Source organism: Gadus morhua, chromosome 3 (assembly GCF_902167405.1).
Source record: "Gadus morhua chromosome 3, gadMor3.0, whole genome shotgun sequence".
Classification (NCBI taxonomy): domain Eukaryota; kingdom Metazoa; phylum Chordata; class Actinopteri; order Gadiformes; family Gadidae; genus Gadus; species Gadus morhua.
In genome coordinates, this window is record NC_044050.1 from 12,112,654 (window position 1) to 12,129,816 (window position 17,163).

Below are 17,163 nucleotides of genomic sequence, written 5' to 3' on the forward strand. Positions count from 1 at the left end.
GAACCGACACTGGCAGCTCCCCAGTGCAAACTGGGGAGCAGTGCAAAATTCCATAGGAAGAAAAAAGGAGTTCCTGCTCTGGCGAGCCTTCCCACATTCGGGTCCAGAGGGAACATCTCCTACGTGCATTCTTAGAATATCCTGTCCACTACTTGGATCGAGGGCTTTTGCTTCCCCCCCTCATTGCTTCCTACCCCTGCAGCGACGCGCAACAGGATTTCAGCCCGTAGGGTATGTCCCCGAGTTTGCCTTCATTTACTTTCCTCGTTCTGTCATGTCATGTTGTTGTCGTGATATAAGGGTTCATGGTAAAATGGAGGGTAGGATATCCTGGAGGGCAGCCACATTCTGTCAGACAGGGGCGTACCAGATTTGGATAGCACGCTATCTTCGTTGACCAGAGCTAGGCTTCATTATCAGATCGCTCCATCTCTCACATTGAGATGACCTGTTCTCCTGTTTTTCTTTTCTGTATCTTATAGCACAGAACACCCCCTGGGAAGATGTGGGGGAACAGAGAATCGGTCCTTGCTCTTGTCGTTGTCGCAGCTCTTCATGGCACAGTAAGTGTTTTAACTCCTCTTGTGAACCACCTATATTTGAATATAAATAGAAATGCATTTAATGTTAACACCTATTGTATTTGGGATCATTAACTTTGGAACTTCTTGAAAGCATAGACATTCACTGTATCTTGAAATTTAACCATGGCAACAAAAAAAAAGCACTAGAATATTTGATTAACTCATGTTCTTCTCAAGTTGTGTAATGTAAACTAAAAGTGTTAATTGATCACAGTTAAACGGTGCAAAAGAACTGGATATGGCCGTGGATTCAGTGGACGACCGGTATTATGGATGCCGTGCCGATGCCCTGAAGGGACTGCCTGACCAGCTGAAGGTTGAGCTGGCCGCCAGCCCAGAGTTCAAAGTGGCCTGGGAAACCGAAAGGGGTTGTAATGCGGTTGTGCCCGGAGGCCTACCGGAGCACAGCCAGGCGCTGCGGGCCTACTTAAACGCAAAGAAAGCATTCAAGGACAAGTTTAACAACGCTGTGGCAACCATGGGCGGCAATCACAGCTTCCCCTTCTATTCCCTCCACTTCCTGCTTACGGACGCGATGATGTTGCTGTCAGGGAAGGGGGGCACGAACAGGACCGTGTACAGCGTATCTCGGCAGTTATACACCGCGAAGAAGGGCGCAAAGGTGAAGTTGGGCGGATTCATGTCAGCCTTCAAGGATAGATCGCTGCTGATGGAGGACCCTGATTTGGAGGGAGGGGTTCTGTTCAGCATCACGAGCTGCCTCGCGGCCAACCTGGAGATGGAATGCGGGGACGTCGAGATGCTCCTGTTGCCCGCTGAAGAGTTTACGGTGGAGGACATCCACAAGGTTGATGACGGGGAGTACGTCAGCCACACCAGCATCACTCTGAAGCATTCCGGTTTTTCCTCTAAACACAACTGTCACTTACATGCTCGGTGAGCCCCGCCCCCAGTTTGGTCTCCTCTCTTTTTATCCACAACAGGATTTTTGTCTCTATAGTTAAATCCATCACTGAGCTGCTTTAGTCATGATTAAGCATTGTAGTGAGACAGAGGAAAATAAACAACAAAAAAAATCCCCCTTCGCTCTAATGATAGCTCACATTTAATTGATGGGCAAGCCGGGTTCCACGAACCAACCCAGAGGTACAGTGATTGGTCAGAAATGTGCCAAGAGTGATGTCAATCAGAACATATTCACTGACGAATGGCAATGGCATTTTTGAAAAATGACATCAAATTACAGCTTTAAATTTTATATCAATATCAATAGGTGTCTTCTCACTTAATTTTCTTTTTTCTCTAGAGTTTAAATTAATACTATGGTTTTTAAAACATTTTGATTTCTCTCCTCTTTCCTGATAGGCTCCAGAAAGGAAATTCCTCCACCAAAGTCGTTGGCTGCTTATGGGCGGTGTACCTAGCGGTTGCTCTCTTCGGCCTGTTAAAATAGTCCTCAAACACACTTTTCCATGGAGGAAAGGAAGCCGGGGGGGGGGGGTTAAATTGGTTTATTCTCCTTGGACATACCAAGAATTGAACTCGATCGGGGGGGGGAGGAACCGATGATGCGTTGCGCATTTTTCATCACCCTCTGCAATGCTTCCCGGTCAGAGACATAACATCGCTGTTGATCTTCCCTGTAGTCAGACTGCTTTCTGATGTCTCCTCCGCACGCTCCCCCCACATGTTATTCTCTATAGGCTGGATATCGTCCCCTCCCTGGAACACATTTTATCATGTTTGTCATGTATTATGCTATTATGTTGGGTTGTGAGCAAGCAAACACACCCTAAAAGTGTAAGGCGATAGAAGTTATATGACGGTGGAAGGGGTGAAGAGAGAAAGCGCTCAAATGTTGCCAATGATCCTTGACGCCCTGTTCCTGAGTCTTTGTTTAGCTGGGCGCCTGGTCAAGGCTGTGTGAGTGGAGATTACACTGGAAAGAATCCAGGAGCTCAGAGAGATGAGGAGGAAGTGGGAGAAGTGGTTGGTAAAAAGCCTTTGTATAAGGTTTCAATCATCCACAAACGTGCTTGTTTCAGGATCACAAAGACAGACTAGTCGAATATTGAATCAATCTCAATAATGTTGCTTTATAAAATTCATTGGAAAAAGTTTATTGCAAGTAAATGTAGACCTAAAGAAAGATGTGGTAAAGTGTTTGTGTGTTGAATCTATTTAGCATATTCTTTAATCCCAGAAAGAGGCAGCAGAGAGGTGTGGCCGGAAACCAGAAACGGCGAGGGGCGGAGTTACGCCTGAGAGTGGATGAAGCTGTCAGAAGGGGATATAAAAACACATTAAATGCACATATGACCAACCAATTTAGTTTGATGTTGTTTATTTAACATGAAATTCATATTAAGAACAGCTTCTGTAGTATTGGAAACTACAGCAATAAGGCTAATTATTATACAAACAATTAGATATAATAGTAATAAAAAAAAAGTTATATTTACCACTAGGGGATACAATCATTGAAATGGACAAACTAAAAACCAATTTATAATAAATAACATTTTAAATCCTGGAAGGAAATTATAACCAAATTACAGACTGATTTGAAGAGCTTTCCCAGTTTTTGTTAAAATAAATCATATCAGGCATGTAGGCAGACACGACAACGCCCAGTTTTTCTTGAAATTGATTTTTCAGGGCAAAAGAGCGATTCCGAACTAAGATCAGATCATGTAATCCAATTTAACATTTGATCTAGATCAAACTTGCCCTTTGGGTTTTTCAAAAATTTGAACTCGGTTTTGGATCTATTGGATCCAAAAAAAACAGGATTGCCCTGATCCCATCGGAAGGGTGGAGTTGGTTATCCTAACATTAGGTTTTTGGATCACAGCGATCCTATCCAATGTTCCTTTAAAAACTGGCATAAAATTAAAATGGATCAGGTGATCCTGGATAGCAAAACATGGGATTTCCAAATCCGGATAAATTTGATCCAAACTTAAAAAATATAAAAACTGGGCTTTTGCCAGACTTCGTGGTATTGGGTCCTATTTTCCCTGTTTCTCATCCAGACGTTAACAGTAAGAACTGGCAACAGCATTATATTCAGCAAACTCAGATTCTATGCAGGCCCCATTGCAAACCCAAGGGAACCAGATTCTCCACCCTGAGGAGCAAATCACCTCAATCTGCCATGGAGTAAGGGAGCTGGCAGGATGCAATTATGGCTTTCAGTCTTCCATCTGATATCAGGTCGGTCGGATGAGTGACTAACTTCAGCAGTTAATGGCAAGTCTGGCAATCATTGTCCCGTCTCTGCTTCCAGCACCAGCTCTGGCCAATGACTCTGTTCCTGTTCTTCCTGTACCTCTTCCAGCTCCCAAGCAAGCCCCGGTTCCTCATCTTTCCCGACCGGAACATTTTTCCTGCGACTCTGGGAATTGCGTTCCTGGTCTAGTGTGGGCTACATTTTGTGTGGCATGCGCTTTCTTTGCAGACGGAAGGTGCAAAGGTTACAAGGCCAAAGCCGAGTGGTCCTGGAATTCTAATTCGAGGCAGGCGGCGGGCTTCTGATAGCACCATTGAGTTGACAGTGGCAGCGGCTGGAACCATTTGGCACCTCTAGAGATTCCTCCGGACCTGGATTCTTTATTCGCCCTTTATCAATAGTAAGCTTGATTACTGCAATGGTCTCCTTACAGGTCTCCCAAAACAAACTCTGAGGAAGCTTCAGCTTGTTCAGAATGCTGCTGCTAGAGTTCTAACAAAGACCGAAAGATTTGATCATATTACACCAATTCTGAAATCGTTACATTGGCTTCCAAGTCAACAAGTCAGAGAATTGATTTTAAAATCATGTTGCTTACCTATAAATCCCTACATGGTTTAGGCCCAAAATATTTAACTGATATGCTTCCACTACATCAGCCTTTTAGACCACTAAGAAGCTCCGAGACCAATCTGTTAATTATCCCCAGAGTAAACACAAAACATGGGAAAGCAGGATAGTTACTACGCAACAAATAGCTGGAATAAACTCCCAGAGGATTTAAGACTTGCCCCAACTCTGAGCACCTTTAAAACAAGACTGAAGACTTTTATGTTTGCTATAGCTTTCTGCTAAATAACTTTGCCTTTATTTTCTATTTTAATACTAAAATGCCTTTTTAACTTTCTATTTTTGCATGTGTTTTTCTTTTACTTACCTATTATTATTTTATTGTATGACACTGTTTATATGTGAAGCACTTTGAGTGCCTTGTGTATGAAAAGTGCTATATAAATAAAGTTGCCTTGCCTTGCCTTGCCTTGCCTAGTCATTTGGATTGACAATCGTCTCCAAGAGGGAGGGCAGCCGGATACCGTTCACATTTCTTTATGCCCCTTGTCTCCTCATTGCTTACCGAAGGCTGACTCTCATCATCTACTTACTGTTCGCATTTACTGTTTGCCCTGTCTATTGAAAGTTAGAGCTCACCCCTGAGGAGGGCACTGGTGTGCCGTACAACTTCCTCTGTTTATCTCCTCCTCCTTCGTCACTCGTGCTCAGCGCTAGTCGACTCTGGGGCTGATGAGAGATTTATGGATTGGAGGTTAGCTAAGAGACTTGAACTCAATTGAATTCCCTTGCCCAAGCCATTAGTAGTTAATGCTCTGGATGGTATTCCCTTTTACATCCTATTATTCTGGGTTTTCCCAGCTCACCAAATGTAACCTTCAGTCTGCATTTGTCCCTTCTGTCCACAAAAATAATGGATTAGGCGCTTTTTTCTTTAAAGTTGCACCAGCGATTATCCGACCAATGAGGATTTGATCAAACAAGTGCATCGACCAACCAACTGATCAACCGACCAGAACTCGACAGCCCGAGTGTTCACTTAGTAATTTGGGACAACATGCTTGGTAATTTGGGACACACAGTTGCATAAGTGTCGGCCCTTGCTTTAAACACAAATTATATGTTTCACATAATATTTTAAAAAGATGATTAATTCATGAAAACCTTGCATTGAGCTATTCATCTGGAATCAATTTATACAAATATTTTAAAACATATTCATAATTATCAACTCAACAAATATGTCCAAAATATATCTTAAAGTTACATTAAAAAAACAATTGGCATCTTCCTCTTTATTAGACATGGACGCCGTTTTTGTCTATCACAGAGTATACCCTTATCCAGAAATCCAGCTGAAGCGTATCATTTCTCTAACCTCTTGGTTTTTGGGGTCAACTTTCTTTTTGATGCTGATTTTCTGTTCAGTTTCCCGATACTTTCCGCCCCTTGGAATGTATAGGAACCTTTGAAAGACTTTCTGTTTGGATTTGTGCGGCCTCATGTCTTATAATGCTATTGATTCCAGTTGTAGAATTACAAAATCAGTTAATTACTTTATCTTAATTGCTTAAGATAAGGAATAACATCCAAGTGGTAAAACTAAAGAGCTTTAAAAAACATCATCACAGTTTCGACATAATTGGTTCAAGGAAAGGAAAAAGTCAGTTCCTCTTTCAACCCCACTTATTGAGAAACATCTATATAAAAAAAATTATATATTTGCAAACATATATCAACATTAATTGTTATATACTTTTACAGTATATAATATGTTCAGATATTAGTTATATATATTACAATGTAAAAGCACATAAAAAGAAAAGTTAAAAGGTACGCCAAACGATTTTTTCCCAAGTCAATAAAATAATTACAAATCATGGACCTGAATGGGACTGTGAACATGCGTGATTTCCGATATGCAATAAAGCAACATTGTTGTTGCTAGGGTCATGTCTACTTCCACTTTTCGCTAAGATCATGTTTACTTGAATTTATGGTTATGTCCACTTGTTGCTAGGGTCATATCTACTTGTTTCTACTGTCAAGTCTACCTGATGGAGTGCTTTAAGTGAGGGAGGAGGTCATGAAACCAGTCCTCCCAGGACCTCCCTACTCCTAATGCCAACAGAGAAGACAAGAGGACAAAAGGTGTTCATGTGTGCGTTCATCAGTCAGAACCAGGGAATGTTAAGACTAACAGGGGCTTACACATTGTGATTTGTTGGTTTGATTGCTTGATACTAAATAGCCATGGCAATATGTCAATCAGATTATTTTTATTAGAATCTGAATCTGTGCAATCCGATATTCTGCTGCTGCAGTAAAACCAGGAATTCTGTTATACAAAGGAGTGTGCATGTTTTGAAAAAATAAATAAAATACACAAAAAATACATTAAACAGTGGGACCACCAACACGTATCAATGCACTGTGATACTTTGATGAAATTTACTCAATTAAAGTAAAATTACTGGCATGAAAAAAAGTAAGAATTCAAATAAAGCCATTCAGGAAAGAAAAAAAATCTGCGTTTCACATGTTCTCAAAGCCAATGCTTAATGGCAACGATGTATCTTGATTTTCCAAAAACTAACCACTTTGAGACTAAATCAAATCAGCGGGACAACACGAGTTTATAGGTTTGTGCGCAGTGGGCAGGTGTATAAATAATTATTCTCTTGAATTCTCCTTCCTTACATTTATTGCTGAAGGGGACATGTTATTAATAATAATAATAATAATACATTTAATTTAGAGGCGCCTTTCAAGACACCCAAGGTCACCTTTAAGGAGCAGGTACTAGGGGAAATGTTATTGAGGAGCAGATAGGGACTAAGGGACATGTTATTAAGAAGCAGGTAGGGACTAGGGAACATGTCATTAAGGAGCAGGTAAGAGCCAAGGGACATGCCATTAAGGAACAGGTAGGGAATAGGAGTGGGTAGGGACTAGGGGACATGTCATTTAAAGGTGGGTAGGGACTAGGTTAATGTCATTAAGTAGCAGGTAGTATAACGGCTTGGTGAGCAACAGGGAAAATAGGAGTCAATAGCACGTTTCAGAGTCAAAAGTATCAGAAGAAAGAATGTTCTTTGCTAGAAGATCGGTCGGTACAAATGCTGCGAGATGACAAAGGCGTAGTGGGTCGTTACACTAGTAATCAGTTGGTAATCACAGAGGCACAGAGGAAGGGAAACACACGACTAAATACAGGAGGGGAATGTTAATGAGGGACAAGTGGAAAAAAACAAGGTGAGTGAGGACAATCAAAGATGTGGGAAAAACAAGGACAGGGAGTGAAGTAATCAATGAAAAGGGCGAGATGTGACATTACCATCCCCCTCTAGTGACGGCACCTAACGGCCCGGGCTGGTTCAGATGGAGGAGGTGGAATCCTGATTGAACCGCTCTGTCTGGAAGTTGGACTGGGGGTGATACCCAGAGGAGAGGCAACCTAAAAAGCAATAAAAAGGCTTTCTAGAAACGGAGATGAACTGCGGACCACTATTAGCCACCACGTTCATGGAGTTGGAAAAAAAAGAATAACGGAGGGCAGCTGAGTGAAAATGAATTGTCCTCTACCCTTAAAGGCCCACTATGCAACTTCGGGCATTTCTTCGCTGTTTTCTTGGTTTTGGCACGCACATTTCTCTACACAGCGCCCCCTAAAGCTTCGTAGTAGATATTTCACAACACTGTCGTAACAACTCGTTGACGTCCCTTCCCCATGCTCTTCTACGCGGGCCATGTGCATTTGTTTTCAAAGAAGCCGGCGAATGCGCGGAGCCATGTCCGAAATAGATGTTCATAAAGTGTAGGCAAGGTTATACATTTTTAAAATGGTGTATTTGCATTGCAATAAACATAAATCCATCATTTTTTATAGTTGACGGGGAGAATTTATACCCTAGGTTATAATTATTTTATCTTAGGTTGAACAGAACAATCAGTGTAAGAGGTTTGGCCAACATAATAATCGAAATAAACAAGAACCTGGATTCGGGGATTCAGTCTGTATCTGGGGGACGAGACAGACGAACAGCAAAACACCCATGGAAACAAAGGTGTTTATATGGTTGCAACCAAGCAAGCTAGAAACAAACAGGGCTCACAACAAAACGGTCGAGAAAACAATTTTTACAGGGCTCACAAAAATGGTTGAGCAAACACATGTGTACAGAGACTATCAGAATCAAGAATATTACGCAGACAAAGTTCACCCAAGGGTAATTTCAATTTCAAAAGCAACACGGCCGAGTCGGCGTCTGATTTGCAGTCTTCTTTTTCTTTCAGTTCACGCTATTCCTGAAAAGCTTGCCCAACGTTTACTCGTGTCTGGCCTCTCTGTCGGTCTGTCTCCCTTTTCTCTTCTTCTGTTCCTCCGACATTGGGTTTCTCTGTCTCTTTTTAGTCGGCTGATCTATGATGAATATAACAATCCATTAGTTACTTGTGTTTATATCGAGCCGGTTCCGTGTTTGTGGGTCTGTGCCGTAAAGCAATTCGTTACTGTAGTGACCATAGTAGTGACCCTTGCACAGAAGCATACGGCCGACATCTTTCTTTTTTCTGGGTGGAAATAGTAACATAGTTACGCCATTAAATGCGTTTATGGAAACATTTTTAGCGAGAAATGTGCATTTTACTTTCAGAATGTTCGCTCGGTGAATGTGAAGGATGTTTGGTTTGATAGTTATGACGAAGAGTGAACGCTCCGTTCACTTGCATGGACAGAGTCTCTGGCTGCTAAGCAACCTCAACGTCTTGGCGGACTATTTCTCTGCTGATCAACACTACGAATGCTGGAAACACACCAGACACACCATGTGAAGTTATTTAACCCGATTATCGTTATTTATGAGTCCTTAGCCCAAGTGAAGGAGTTCAAGTACCTCGGGGTCTTGTTCGTGAGTGAGGGTACTATGGAGCGTGAGATTGGCCGGAGAATCAGAGCAGCGGGGGCGGTATTGCGTTCGCTTTACCGCACCGTTGTTACGAAAAGAGAGCTGAGCCGCAAGGCAAAGCTCTCGATCTACCGGTCGATCTTCGTTCCTATCCTCACCTATGGTCATGAGGGTTGGGTGATGACCGAAAGGACGAGATCGCGGGTAAAAGCGGCCGAGATGAGTTTTCTCAGAAGGGTGGCTGGCGTCTCGGGATAGGGTGAGAAGCTCAGTAATCCGTGAGGAACTCGGATTAGAGCCGCTGCTCCTTTACTTAGAAAGGAGTCAGCTGTGGTGGTTCGGGCATCTGGCAAGGATGCCTACTGGGCGCCTCCCTTTCGAGGTGTTTCAGGCACGTCCATTGGGGAGGAGACCTCGGGGAAGACCCAGGACTAGGTGGAGAGATTATATCTCAACACTGGCCTGGGAACGCCTCGGGATCCCCCCGTCAGAGCTGGTCAATGTGGCCCGGGAAAGGGAAGTCTGGAGCCCCCTGCTTGAGCTGCTCCCCCCGCGACCCGACCCCGGATAAACGGATGACGATGAGATGAGATCGTTATTTATATCCGAGATTATTTAATCTAACCCGATCTAAACTCTATCATGCACCCAAACACGGCGGCGTTTGGGTTTCCTACCTCGGACAACAATTGCCTCGCAACTGGCTGTTTATATCTAGCCGGTGCCATGTTTGGGTGTGTGTCTGTGCCGTAAAGCATTTTCGAAACTACAATCTGACTACATTTTCGAGGATACTTCCGCTGCGTCACATCCGGATTGTGTCGGTCCGAACAGATCAAGTTGCATATGCGCTTTTTCACTGGAGAGGCGACATGGGTAAATGACACACCCACCAATCAACCCAGAAATGGATGCAGAACCATCAGCATAACTCTCAACCTGCATACTTAATGTAATTTTGGCTAAAAAAGTTGCATAGTGGGCCTTTAAAATGGTGGTGTTAAGTTCCGAGGGTGGTAACCCTGTGACGAAATCCAACAAAATGTCCGACCAAAGGTGATCAGGCACCAGGGGCGGACGCAGGAGAAAAGTAGGTGTAAGGAGACCTTGTTCCAAGCACAGGACAGGGGGCAACATATTCTTCAACTACTTCTTCTCCATGGACGGCTACCAGAAGCCTTACTTAACCAACAGTCTGCTGTATTCCAAGGTGGCAGGACAGGAGGGAGGTATGGGCACAGTGTATGACCTGAGCACGATGAGGAGCAGGAACAAACAATCGGTTCGGGGGACAGATTTGAAGTTGTCTGACCCCTTCCTCATTGCCCCAAGGGACAGCCCCTACCACGCACACTGTAAAAGTTGAGAAAACTCAAAATGTTTGAGTTTTGAGCCCAACAAAAGATCCTTTTCTTCTTTAGACAAACTTGTTATAGTTATGCCAACTAAGATTTTTATATTTTACAAAACTCAAAAAAGTAAGTCAGGGTTGTTAACTTAATATTTCAAATTAAGGTTAATATTATTTAAAAAAAAAAACATTTCAAAGAATGCAAAACAAGTTTTAAGTTCACTTTATTAAAATTATTAATTGAAAACTTCCATTTTACATTTCTGAATGCGAGACAGCAATAGAACAAGCAACATGTAGCTAGTTGAGCAGCAGAGAATCGCTGTCTAAATGCAGCAAACCAAAGTGCAGAACAAGTTTGACATTATGGTCAAACTTGTTCTGCACGAGACGGAAGCCCAGTTTAAACGGTGACGCAACTCTCGTGCCTCATACACCGCACGATCCCGGGAGCTGCCTTTTATTTATCACACACCCACAACACACAGCGCACCGCACAGCCAACTAACGGACATGCAAGTCTCGGTAACGGTGCTGGCAACACTACACACAATAAACAACACACAAACAATAAAGACCCCAAACCCGTTAACCCCACCCGTAAACCTAACAGAAACAAATTGACAAAAGGCAATAAACCCCTTTTTCCCAACCGGCATCACGAATACCCAGACTCCCCGGGGGGTAGGAGTCGCCACACTATTTACCATCTGAAAATTCCGTTAGGAAACCCTGTATTTTCCAAAGTGTTGAAATGCACATGTGTACCTTATTTGGCCAAGCCTCAGACAGAGTCTGACTTAAACCTGTGTGTCTTGCTAACAAAGATACTACAGTGAGCCCAACTCTTGACCCAAAACTCAACGTTGTTGGTTATGAACCCCTCCACTGCCGCACGTTTTTCCACTGTTTTCATCCAGAACTGTGTTATTCCTGAAAATGTGTCAGATGATACTGAGTCACTGAACTGTTGGTTTCTCAACTGCTGTCAAACTGCCTTAGACATTGTGGCTCCACATAAAATTAGACGGCAAAAAACTAAATCGGAGGCTGAACCCTGGTTGAATGAAACCACCAGGGCTTCTAGACAGGAGTGTAGAAGAGCTGAGAGAAAGTGGAAAAAGGACAAACTGCAAGTGTCTTTCCAAATTATGCGAGATTGCTGGCGCCACTACCAGTCGTCTGTGAGAGAGGCCAAAAGAAAATATTTTTCTGAGATCATTTTGTTAAATTCTCACAAACCTCGTGTATTGTTTTTAAGGTAATTAACTCTGCTCTGAATGCACCACAGGCGTTGCAAATTGAGGGGTCTCCTGCTGTGTGTGAAGACTTTCTTAGGTTTTTCATTGACAAAGTGACATCTGCTAGAGCACTTATTTCTCCACCTGCTATTGATCCCTCAGTCTCAGCTCCATGCTCTGTGTTCTTAGAGATGTTTGAGCCTGTAACCCTGTCCTTTGTGGAGGAGATTGTTGGCCACCTGAAGCCCTCAGGTTCTCCAGCTGATATTGTTCCTCCTCGACTTTTTAAGGAGATTTTTCCAACTATTGGACCTTCTTTTACTGCTGTCATTAACAGTAGCCTATCATCGGGAGTTGTGCCGGCTCAATTTAAACATGCTGTTGTGCAACCCTTGTTAAAAAAACCTGGACTTGATCCTACTGCTTTGTCTAATTTCAGACCTATCTCCAAACTGTCTTTTCTGTCAAAAGTCCTGGAAAAGATTGTTCACTGTCAACTCATGGACTATATAAATGGACAGAACATTATAGAGATTTTCCAATCTGGTTTTAAAACATTACACAGCACCGAATCAGCGCTGCTTAGAGTTTTTAATGATATATTTTTGGCTACTGACTCTGGCCATAGTGTTGTCCTTGTGCTCCTGGATTTGACTGCAGCCTTCGACACAGTAGACCATGACATCCTCATTGCTCGTCTGGAGCAGTGGGTGGGTGTCAGTGGCACAGCACTAAAATGGTTCAGGTCTTATTTAACCCAGCGGTCTTTCTGTGTTAGCCTTGCTGAGCATGTGTCCTCCACTGTCCCGCTATTACATGGGGTTCCGCAGGGTTCGGTGCTTGGCCCCCTTTTGTTCTCCCTTTATTTGCTCCCACTTGGCTCAATTCTTAGGAAGCATGGTATTTCTTTTCATTGCTATGCTGATGACAGCCAGATTTATATTCCTCTTAGAAAGGCAGAAGCATACAGTATTAAGCCTTTGTTAGACTGCCTGCAAGACATTAAAGCTTGGATGTCCCTAAACTTTTTAAATTTTAATGAAAAAAAGACAGAGGTTATGGTTTTCAGTGGCTCTGGTGTGTCCCCCCTGGTTGACCTAGGCTACCTGGAACAGTTCCGTAGGCCAATCTTAAATAACCTGGGGGTTAAGGTGGACACTGACCTCAAATTTGACACCCAGGTAAAAGCTGTGGTGAAGTCCAGCTTCTTCCAGCTAAGGCAGCTGGCCAAAATTAAACCAATGCTTCAGAGACAGCATCTTGAAATAGTAATCCATGCGTTTGTGACCACCCGGCTGGACTACTGTAATGCACTTTACATGGGGATTAGTGAGGCCTCCATTGCCCGCCTCCAATTAGTTCAAAATGCCGCAGCTCGTCTCTTGACTAACACTAGAAAGTACGACCACATTACACCTATTCTGGCTTCATTGCACTGGCTACCTGTACGTTTTAGGATTCATTTTAAAATACTTTTATTTGCGTTTAAAGCCTTAAATGGCCTTGCCCCACCATACCTCTCCGAGCTGCTAATACCCTACACTCCTAGCCGTTCTCTTAGGTCAGCTGACCAGCTGTTTTTGGCCACACCCCGTACCAGGCTAAAACACAGAGGAGAACGTGCCTTTGCGGTAGCAGCCCCAAAATTGTGGAACACTTTGCCACTCCATATTAGACAAACTACATCCCTGTGTCTTTTTAAAACCTTGGTAAAAACGCACCTTTTTTATTTGGCCTTTGGACACTAGATGGCGTGTTGTTGTGATGTAGAAGTGTTGGGTGGGTCATGTGTTTTTACTTATTTTTTACTTATTTTATCTCTTTTTATCTCTTATTTTATCTATTTTTCTCTTGTGCAGCACTTTGGAAACCTTTGTGTTTGTTTAAACTGTGCTATATAAATAAAGTGGATTGGATTGGATTGGATTGGTTGGACTAAATTGCATTGCACAGTTGACGTGAATACTTAATGTTTTATATTCATTTTACTCAGAAATCATAATGAGACCAACAATTTTAAGTTTTCGTTTTTACAGTGCACGAATAGGGCAGGATATTGGAGCAGAACTAGGGTCAAACAGGCGAGACAGAGCATCAGGCTTGATGTTCTTCAAACCAGGATGGTAAGGAAGAGTAGATAATACTATAATAAAAAAGAGCCCACTGTCTGGCGTTGCAGCGTTTTGCGGTCCTGATGTATGCCAGGTTCTTCTGATCAGTCCAAACCAAGAATGAACTCTTGGTTTCCTCCAACCAGTGGCACCACTCCTCCAGGGCCAACTTGACAGTCGACAGCTCCCTGTTCCCCACGTCATATTTCCTCTCAGCCTTGGGAGACCATTGGAACTTGACCTTAAAGGAGGCAAGGGCATGCATTTTGGAAAAAAGTGTCGAATAATTTGCAGAACCCGGAAAACGCCTATAAACCCCATAAAAGGGACAGTGGGAGCGTGGAATTCACACTTCTCATCCTTAATGTAAAGCTGGTGGTCGAGGAGACGCTGCAGAACTTGGTGAGAAGTTGAAGATTTTATCCATGTAAACGAAAAGAAAAAGTTCTCCATACCATGAAACACAGCGTGTTGGGAGTGCTGAAGGGGTCCTCCATTTATCCCTCCCCTTATCAATTATGTCATCATAGAGAGGCAAAAGAAAGACATCACGCATAGGAGAAAGACATGACATACATAGGTGATGTCATAAGGAATAGGGACTAGGGGACATGTCATCAAGGGAGGTAGTGCCATAGCAGGTAGAAGCTATGGCACTTTTGCAGATGAGGAAAACCGAGCAGTGGCCTGGATGACAATTTTGAGCACCCACCCAGCGCTAAGGAATATTGGCTGCACACATTATTACACCGTGTTCCCATTCTGACATTCTCTGGGGATTATCGTTGAAAGAAAGGCCATTACACACAAGGAAGTAAGAGCAGAAGAGGAGAGAAGACAGTCATCAAACGGTTTATTCATTTCATTACAATGTAATTGAAAATACATTTGACAATGATTCACAACACGTTCAGCGGATATCCATCAACCCTGGCAGGACTGATTTAATATATTTGTCATCTTCCTCTTTGCAAGACATGGACACACGTCGTTTTTGTCAGTCACAAGTATCTTCCCTACAATCGCATAATTTAGGGCTTTCCAGTTAATCACGTTGCCTGGGGAGTAGTTAAGGTCCTCTACATAGCGCTGGATCTCACAGGGAGAGAGGACAAAGTTCCACATGTGGACATCCGTCATCATGCCGACGAAGCTCTGCTTAATGTCAAATCGCCCACCGTGGGAATCCTGCTCCTGTAGGGAAAGGTTTACGAAGAGCCATTTAATGTAACATTTTCTAAAAGATAAAAGAAAACACATATATATATCATCACATTTATTGATATATAGTACAATAGGTATTAATTTATAATGCTACCTGTCCTATCATGATCAAACTGGTTGATGATAAGGTTCCATCAGTACAGTATTTTCTGGCACTAGGTCTTCCATCCAGCCAAAGCTGCACCACCCCAGTATTTCCATCCCAGGTGGCACAGATAGAGTGCCAGGTGTTCAGCTTGTATTCCTGCTCGAAAAAGGACGCGGAAGAATCCTTGACAAACAGCTGGAACCGATTTGCTGTTTCCTCCTTAAAAATCAGGAAGGCATTGAACAAGGAGCTAGAGGACATGGAGAAGAGGCCGTGGCCTCTTTTGAGGTCTGTGAAGGACCTTTAGAGAAGAGCAAACAAGACCTGTTAGCCAGTAGCCAGTATCTAACTCAAATAGAAGGAGCCTTTGTACGTATGTCTGTCCTTCGGTTTCCTCAACAATCAACCATTCGATCGCCTTCCCGCATGGCGGGTGGATTTCTGACGACTAAAGGGAGCGTAGCGTCAAGTGGGAAGTGGTTTGGATGAGAGGTTCTCTTTTTTTAGCAAACTGAAACTTGACGTGACGTGTTGCAATGTCAATATAAAGTGGAACAAATAATATATAAAATGGCATTACTTTCATAACTATCATTAGATAAGTGCCACCGTACTACCTGAGACAGACTGTGATGGCTGTCAACATCTCGCTTGTTGGGATCAGCTTCACATAGTCCGTTTTGGTTTCCTTTGAAAAGCTGAAGGTTTTTCCTGTGAGATCTGAAAAGACAAGCAAATGATCTAGTTATGAATGATGATAAACACTATTTAACAATACTTAACCAAATGTGTGTTTGTTCCACATGTAGTTAGTGCACTGGATTTAACTCACCTAGATGAGTAGTGTTTTTATGGTGAACCCAAAATTCACCCAACTAAGTGCAATGCCGCACACTAACTGTCCATAACTTTCCATCTGTTGTAAATCTACGGCAGTGAGGTTAATGGCAGAAAGCAACCACTACTGAGATGAGCTCACCTTCAGGGGCTGCTTCGCATACGGTCAGAACCACCACTATTAGTAGAGACTTCATCTGGTACAAATAAACACACAAATTAAACTTTATTTTGGAAATTGGACAATATAATTGTTGTATTTCAAATTATTATATCCAAGTCAATAAAGAAGTAGTTCATACAATACTTTTCAGAGCCTCACAGACTTTCAACAATATTCAATAACTATTAATTAACATTAGTTAATGCACATTATCTAATATTCGACCAATAATGTACCAACTACCTTCCTCATACCTACGCTAATGCGGTACAATATGTGATTTACTGTATTAACTAACGTTAATTAATGGTTAATTAATGTAGCCTTATTGTAAAGTGTGACCAAAACAATCTCCTTATTTTAAATCCCTTTGTTTAAAGTAATGACTATTGTGTTATAACCTACCTTGTGTTCTCTGCCAGGGTCAGGAAGTTGTGTCAGAGAGTGGAGGAAAAAGTTGAAGCTTTTAATTTCACTTCCAGGTTCTCCTACCGTGGATTGTGTTTTTTCTTTTCTTGTGCAACTCAATACCATTTGTCAGCACTTTTTTATGAATGGTTTTCATACTTTTTGAAACGGTGTATGTTAGTTTGCAGCCGATTAAATGTCAGCAATGACTAGCAGTCTCCATTAAGTTGGGGGAGTCTTTCAAACCATATTATTATTAAAACAATGAATATTTTTTATATTATTCCTAATTTATGTTATTTATATGATAATATAGCATATCACTGAAAAATGTTGTACATCAGTCTGCATTTGTCCATCCTGTCCACAAAAATAATGGATTTTGCGCTTTTTTCTTTAAAGTTACACCAGCGATTATCCGACCAATGAGGATTTGATCAAACAAGTGCATCGACCAACCAAATGATCAACCGACCAGAACTCGAC

General features: G+C 42.4%; 2 protein-coding genes across 5 annotated transcripts; one reads left to right on the forward strand and one right to left on the reverse strand.

Annotated features, from left to right (window-relative positions):
* LOC115541100 (ecto-ADP-ribosyltransferase 5) lies at positions 1-2,872 on the forward strand. 3 transcript variants are annotated; one of them, XM_030352877.1, is made up of 4 exons: positions 1-231; positions 483-563; positions 799-1,481; positions 1,911-2,872. In XM_030352877.1, the coding sequence occupies exons 2-4, from the start codon at positions 504-506 to the stop codon at positions 1,996-1,998; spliced, it is 831 nt and encodes a 276-aa protein (XP_030208737.1). In that variant the 5' UTR covers positions 1-231; positions 483-503; the 3' UTR covers positions 1,999-2,872. The 3 variants fall into 3 exon arrangements, with proteins under 3 accessions (XP_030208737.1, XP_030208739.1, XP_030208738.1); XM_030352879.1 differs by having other exon boundaries at positions 799-1,406; XM_030352878.1 differs by lacking the exon at positions 1-231 and having other exon boundaries at positions 275-563.
* Positions 2,873-14,793: 11,921 nt separating this feature from the next.
* On the reverse strand, positions 14,794-16,775 carry LOC115541099 (serum amyloid P-component). 2 transcript variants are annotated; one of them, XM_030352874.1, is made up of 5 exons: positions 16,675-16,775; positions 16,249-16,303; positions 15,887-15,989; positions 15,276-15,570; positions 14,794-15,151 (listed from the first exon to the last, which is right to left on the reverse strand). In XM_030352874.1, exons 2-5 carry the CDS (start codon positions 16,301-16,303, stop codon positions 14,882-14,884), a joined length of 723 nt encoding a protein of 240 aa, XP_030208734.1. In that variant the 5' UTR covers positions 16,675-16,775; the 3' UTR covers positions 14,794-14,881. The 2 variants fall into 2 exon arrangements, with proteins under 2 accessions (XP_030208734.1, XP_030208735.1); XM_030352875.1 differs by lacking the exons at positions 16,249-16,303; positions 16,675-16,775 and adding an exon at positions 16,102-16,228.
* Between the last annotated feature and the right edge of the window lie 388 nt (positions 16,776-17,163).

Excerpts from the sequence above, each read along its gene's own strand:
- LOC115541100 (XM_030352877.1), top strand. The coding sequence starts at position 504 with ATGTGGGGGAACAGAGAATCGGTCCTTGCTCTTGTCGTTGTCGCAGCT. Across the intron at positions 564-798 it reads TCGCAGCTCTTCATGGCACA|TTAAACGGTGCAAAAGAACT; the intron begins GTAAGTGTTTTA and ends AATTGATCACAG. Across the intron at positions 1,482-1,910 it reads AACTGTCACTTACATGCTCG|GCTCCAGAAAGGAAATTCCT; the intron begins GTGAGCCCCGCC and ends CTTTCCTGATAG.
- LOC115541099 (XM_030352874.1), bottom strand. The coding sequence starts at position 16,303 with ATGAAGTCTCTACTAATAGTGGTGGTTCTGACCGTATGCGAAGCAGCC. Across the intron at positions 15,990-16,248 it reads ATGCGAAGCAGCCCCTGAAG|ATCTCACAGGAAAAACCTTC; the intron begins GTGAGCTCATCT and ends TTGTCTTTTCAG. Across the intron at positions 15,571-15,886 it reads GCCATCACAGTCTGTCTCAG|GTCCTTCACAGACCTCAAAA; the intron begins GTAGTACGGTGG and ends TCTTCTCTAAAG.